The sequence below is a fragment of the Peromyscus leucopus genome, chromosome 1, assembly GCF_004664715.2.
Source record: "Peromyscus leucopus breed LL Stock chromosome 1, UCI_PerLeu_2.1, whole genome shotgun sequence".
Taxonomy (NCBI): Eukaryota; Metazoa; Chordata; class Mammalia; order Rodentia; family Cricetidae; genus Peromyscus; species Peromyscus leucopus.
In genome coordinates, this window is record NC_051063.1 from 44,028,055 (window position 1) to 44,034,054 (window position 6,000).

Below are 6,000 nucleotides of genomic sequence, written 5' to 3' on the forward strand. Positions count from 1 at the left end.
GTTCTGAATATGATTTGTATTGGTGACTGACTCTACTAGGTTGATCGGAAAAGAATCTGTGGTCCGTTTTTATTAGACAGCTCTCCGAATGTAGCAATCAAACCTGTTTTATAGTAGTGTTGCTCAAGACTTTTATATCTTTACTGACTTTTTCCTGTTCTTTTTTGGGGGGAGTGGGGTGGGGTGCCAGCACAGGCTGGCTTACAATTCTCTTGCCTCACCTCCAAATGCTAGGATTTACAGGCTTATATCACCATGCCTGGCTTGTCTTCTTCTTTCTTTTTAAAATGATTTTATTTTATTTTATGTGCACTGGTGTTTTTCCTTCATGTATGTCTGTGTGAAGTTACAGACAGTTGTGAGCTGCCATGTGGATGCTGGGAATTGAACCTGAGTCCTCTGGGATAGCAGCTGGTGCTCACTCTTAACCACTTAGCCATCTCTCCAGCCCCAAGAGAGAAATATTGGAGTCCTCAGATATAATTGTGATTTTATATATTTCCCCATAAATTTTATTTTAATTATTTATTTTTTGTGTGTACATGTTTGTGTGTGTTCTTGTGCTTACATGTGGAAGTCAGAGAACAACTTGAGGAAGTTAATTTTCCCCCAAGACCATGGGGGAATCTACCATGTAGACTGGCCTGGAACTAACTATATAAACCACACTGGCCTTGAACTCATAGAACTCTGTCTGCCTCTGCCTCCTGAGTGCCAAATAATTTTGAAAACAGAACAAGAATCAGATGGTTTTCTGTCTATGATAACTTCTCTTTCTCCCGCAGACAAAGCTACCAGTGCCTTCCTCTTTAATACCTTCTGATCTCAGCACTGACGGTAGACACTAGTACAACCTGGCAACTCTCCCTCCACTCCGGATGGTGCCCCTACAGGGAAACATTCGTGTTTCCCAGAACCATCCCCCTCATTATTATGGAGATTTTGGTTCAGTCCTCTCCCAACCGCAGCCTTGACTTTCTAGTGTGCTCTTCCAAACCTTTCTGGATGTCCGAGACACAGGTTTCTCTTTCTCTGGACTTTTCAGATGGCTTTCTCCAGCTCTTTGAAGCCCACCATCTTTTTTGGGTTACATCACATAGTCCACATATGGTATACCTGTTGACATTCATGTTTTTATCTCTGTGGAGACTACACGTATAATTCTATAAGGTGATGAGTGTGCTTTAAAGTCCCAGACTTAGCCAGGCGGTGGTGGCGCACTCCTTTAATACCAGTACTCGGGAGGCAGAGGCAGGCAGATCTCTGTGAGTTCGAGGCCAGCCTGGGCTACAGAGTGAGTTCCAGGAAAGGTGCAAAGCTACACAGAAAAACCCTGTCTCGAAAAACCAAAACCAACCAAACAAACAAAGTCCCAGACTTAACCCAACCCTACCTTCATACAGCCCTGGAGATACTGAGAGTAAGCCAACGTCATTCAAAAGACGGATGGAAGGATCTGATCCTTCCAGCCCACTGGCAAGCAGCTGGCTCCTGTCCCTCTACTTTGTTCTTGAGACAGAGCCCTGTCAGAGAGTAAGGGAGCAGGGATGCTAGCTGCCTGTTTGCTTGGACACACAGAGTGTGGCCTTGTCCTCTTTCTTAGAAAGAAACTTGTCAGACCATCAGAGGGATTGGCAGTCCTCTTTCACAGAGAGCTGAAAGCAGGATTCTAGCCATGGACTCATTTCCATTACGTCTTTCTGGTGATGCATGTTTTTTTGCTTGTCTTTTTAGATAACTCGTATGTTGGGTCATACTTTTGGAGAACGGTCTTCAGATACCTTGAGTTTCCTGTCCTTGACCAGGACAAATTTTATCTAAGAGTGTGTTACTCAACGTGTGACCACATAAGCCTACTTTGTTCAATCTGGATGCTTTGACAATTGTATGAGTACAAAAAATATACAAAATGGATATAAAATAATTTCTATTCCCTAGAGGCAGATCAAAAAAGGAAAAGTTGGGAATTTGTTGCACTTACTAGTGTTTTTAAAGGGAGAGAGTAAAAACAGAAGGTCAAAAGAAATGTATTATACCTGGGGGTGGGCTTTGCATTGGCATCGGCTCAGGCTGGTGATGTAAGTTAATAAAAGATAACTGGACAAGGTGGGGCATGCCTTTAATCCCAGCCGTTTGGGAGCTGAGTCTGGAAGATTACAGGGTTCATGTGGATGCCGAGCGTGACCCTGTTTCAAGCTACAATTTAAAAACAAGCTTAGGGGCTCAACAAGATTTAGGAGCTGTCTGTCAAGGCTGACAGCTCTGAGCTCAATGCCCAGGACCCACACGGTGGAAGGTAAGAACTAACTCTAGCAGGCCAACTGTCCCCTGACTGCCATGTGTGCAAACCCCCACACAAACACACATGCAAACACACACACACATGCACACACACCCCAAAAGCCCAGCTTGGAATGTAGCTCAATGGTCAAGTGCTTGCCTAATATGCACAAGGCCCTGGGCTCAATTCCCAGTTACACACACACACACACACACACACACACACACACACAAATTAATAAAGTTGATTGATACATTGGAATGAGTACGAACTCTAGAAAACACACCTAATCCAAAGGGAGGCAATCAACACTCAGCCAGTTGTTACCATGTGAGAAGACAGGCCTGGTGTCTTCAGATCTGCTTTTGTTTCAAGAAAACCAGAACTTTGGGGTTTTATATGAAATTATTTCACCTTAAAATACTGACAGACAGCTAGCCGGGCGGCAGTGGCTCACGTCTTTAATCCCAACACTCAGGAGGTAGAGGCAGATGGATCTCTGTGAGTTCGAGGTCAGCCTGGTCTAAGGAGGAAGTTCTAGGATAGCAGGGCTGTTACACAGAGAAACCCTGTCTCTAAAAAACACAAACAAAAAATGCTGACAGCTAGCCCAAATCGGAGGAAAGGAAAGAAAGAGGAGAAGGAAATGGGGGCAGGAGAGAAAGGAGTGAGGAATGAGAGGGGAATTGGGAAAGAGAGAGAGAGAGATGACACCCTGTGAAGTCCAAGTAGAACAATGCACACTCCAGTAGCTGCTTGTAAGTGGCTTTGCTTCATACAAACTTTTCAGTTTCTTTTCCCAACAATTCAAATTGTGTGTAACAACTTAATTCGGCCAGGAGGCGAGCGGAAGGAGGGATGAGGGGGGAGGAATCTGTGATTGGTATGTAAAATGAATTTAAAAACATTTTAATAAAAAAGAACTTAATTCAAGTTGGTCATGGTGGAGCACCTATAAACCCCAAACTTGGAAGTCTGAGGCATCATGCTCTTGAGAAAATGGCTCTCTCTCTCTCTCTCTCTCTCTCTCTCTCTCTCTCTCTCTCTCTCTCTCACACACACACACACACACACACACACACAGATGGGAGGGGCTTAAATAAATGTGTATTTAGAAACAGATAAATGACAAAAGCAGAATTTCCATCGTTTTATCATTTTCTAAGTCCAGCAGTTTTTTTATTAAAGATGATCATTACATCATATTAAAAGTGAAAAAATTGAATTTAATTGCACAAGAGATAAGGGCCCACCAACTGAGATACAAGTCTACATTTTATCTGAGTTTTAAGAGTGATCAAATGTAAAGACTTGGGGATTTTCGTTTGTATTTGATGATCTGGAGAGCACTGAACTTCTAAAATTCACTTCTGATTTTAGGTAGTTAAGGAACTTTCAGGACAGTATATTCGAAATTCAATACAAAGTAGCAATGCTAAAGGAACTGAAATGCAGTTGTCCTGATAACCCATTCTTGGATTTATTTTTTACCTATAAGGTTCAATCCACATAGAAAGTGTGATGCTGTCACACCCAGAGTTGATAACAATCCAGAAAAAGGGGTGGGGAAAAACCTGTCAGCCCAGAAGACTGAACAATTCAGCCTGGCTGGGGCTCTTACTCACAGTTACATTTTAATAATAATGTGTTAATAGACTTTGTATCTCACTTCCTAGGAGAGATTCGCACCTCTTTAGTCACGGCAGTCCCTATCTTCAGCTTCTCTCTCTAGTCTACAGTTTTTGCAAACTTAATATAAACCTATCCGTTTCCACTACTTCTTCTGCTCTCAAATCAGAATTGAGATGCTTCAAAACGTGTGTACTCCTCTGCTGTCTCAGATTCTCCCTACCCTGACCCAGGCCCCATTTTGGAAACCCGGACTCCTGCCTACTCTCCATCCCGGTTCCCACGGTCTAAGACGCCCCGAGCCTCCCGCCCCGGCTTCAGTGCCCTCTGTTCCGCGGCAGCTGCCCCTGGTGCCCCCGCCAGGCCCGCAACCTCAGCCATTCCAGAAATTGACAAAGAAGTTGCAGAGGGAGTGCCACTTCTCGGCGCAGTAGGTCTCGGTGAGCTCGGCGTTCTGGTCCAGCCCGTCGGGCTGGAGCTCGGCCACCGCGGGAGGCTCCGGGACCCGGTCCGAGCCCGCCTTCCTCCCACCCGCGCTGGTCTTCGCCCTCGAGGGCTTCTCCTCGGGCGGCGAGCTCGGAGAGCGAACCGGCTGTCGCGGCCGAGCCCGGCTCCGCGCCCTGGGCCGGGGATGCTCGGCTGGACGCGCCGACAGGGTGGGGTGAGCGGGTGGGTGCAGCTCGGCGCCGGCCTTCTTGCGGGCGCACAGGCGCGGTGGCAGCGGCGCGGGGTCCAGGCAGGGTTGCGGCTTCCTACGCAGCGCGCCCAGCAGCCGCCTCCAGTAGTGCGAGCGCCGGGCGCCGGAGGTCGCACAGCGCTCGGGATGCCCGCGGTAGGCGCAGTGCAGGCGAGCCCCGCCCGGGGCCTGGCAGCGCAGGGCCAGCTCGCCGCCCGTCGGCGTCCCCGGGGCTGGCACCAGGAGCTGCCAGCTGCACGCGTGCTGCTCTGGGCTCACGAAGCGACCCGAGGAACCGCCCGTGGGGCCCGAGGCCGGGGTCCCCTCCCTACGAGCAGCCCCCTTGTCCTTTCGGGCAGCCGCGAGGAGGCAGCATCCCAGCAGCAGCAGCAGCAGCCTCAGCGGCGAGGGCCTCGGAGGATTCCTGCCTGCGGTGGCCATCCCACTCTTCTGGGGTCCTTGGGGCTTCAGTGCAGGCAGCACAAGGAGAGGAGCATCCTTGGATCTGCGGATGAAGGCTGCAGATCAGTCCCACGCACCCCTCTCCCTGGTCACAGGAACCTGCCAACTCCCCTGACTGGACTTTCTGGAAACCAATGTTCTCAGCTGAGAGGAGCCCCTCTAAAGAGTTGTCCTAGGGGGACAACTTACTGTTTAAGGGATCGTTTTTTGAAACGTTCATTGAGATAGGAAAATGTTTAATAATCACCCCGCCACCCTCCACCAAACTGTCTACAAAACCATTTCAGGTTAATTGTAGGATGCATGCACTTTGAGCTTACCGAATTCTAGAGGAGATGGAGGGGTCCTATCAGAGCAGAGCGAATGACTGCGTAAGGGATTAGTCTGTTTTAAACGGTCCTCTCTGAATGAACCTGTTATCAATGGGACAGAAGGGGCCTCCCCCTCTATGCCCCTCCCAGACTTCTCTCACACTGGATTTCCCACACTACTAACACACACAGAAGACCCACACATCACAGAAGTATGATAGAAGCGGCCATGTGACATGGAACATAAATGCTGTATTTTGCTTCCATCACTGAAAATAAGGCAAATGTTAACAAATCTTTCTTTTCTTTTGAAACTTACATATTTACCTGAAGGATAAAAATTAAACAGGAAAACCTAAGTTGTAAGATTAAAAAAAGATAAAATAAAACAAAAATATTCGGAACCAGATATTATTTGACTATTTGCAGTTTCCTTTTTCTTTCTGCATTACATGTAGTGTGCGTGCGTTCGTGCGTGCGTGTGTGTGTGTGTGTGTGTGTGTGTGTGTGTGTGTGTGTGTGTAAGAGAAAAACCTGCGGGAGCCGATTCTCTTCTCTCCCTCTACCTCATGGGCCCCAAGGATCCAACTCAGTCTGTGGGCCCGGAAGCACCTTTACCTACTGAGCCACCTTGAAGGCCC

At 47.8% G+C, this 6,000-nt stretch overlaps 1 protein-coding gene across 1 annotated transcript; it reads right to left on the reverse strand.

Moving 5' to 3' along the window:
- Positions 1–3,435: 3,435 nt before the first annotated feature.
- Positions 3,436–5,652, reverse strand: Fgfbp3 (fibroblast growth factor binding protein 3). Its single transcript, XM_028882858.2, has 2 exons — positions 5,369–5,652; positions 3,436–5,091 (listed from the first exon to the last, which is right to left on the reverse strand). Exon 2 carries the CDS (start codon positions 5,025–5,027, stop codon positions 4,284–4,286), a length of 744 nt encoding a protein of 247 aa, XP_028738691.1. The 5' UTR covers positions 5,028–5,091; positions 5,369–5,652; the 3' UTR covers positions 3,436–4,283.
- Positions 5,653–6,000: the final 348 nt, after the last annotated feature.

Coding starts and splice junctions, on each gene's coding strand:
- Fgfbp3 (XM_028882858.2), bottom strand. CDS start 5,027: ATGGCCACCGCAGGCAGGAATCCTCCGAGGCCCTCGCCGCTGAGGCTG.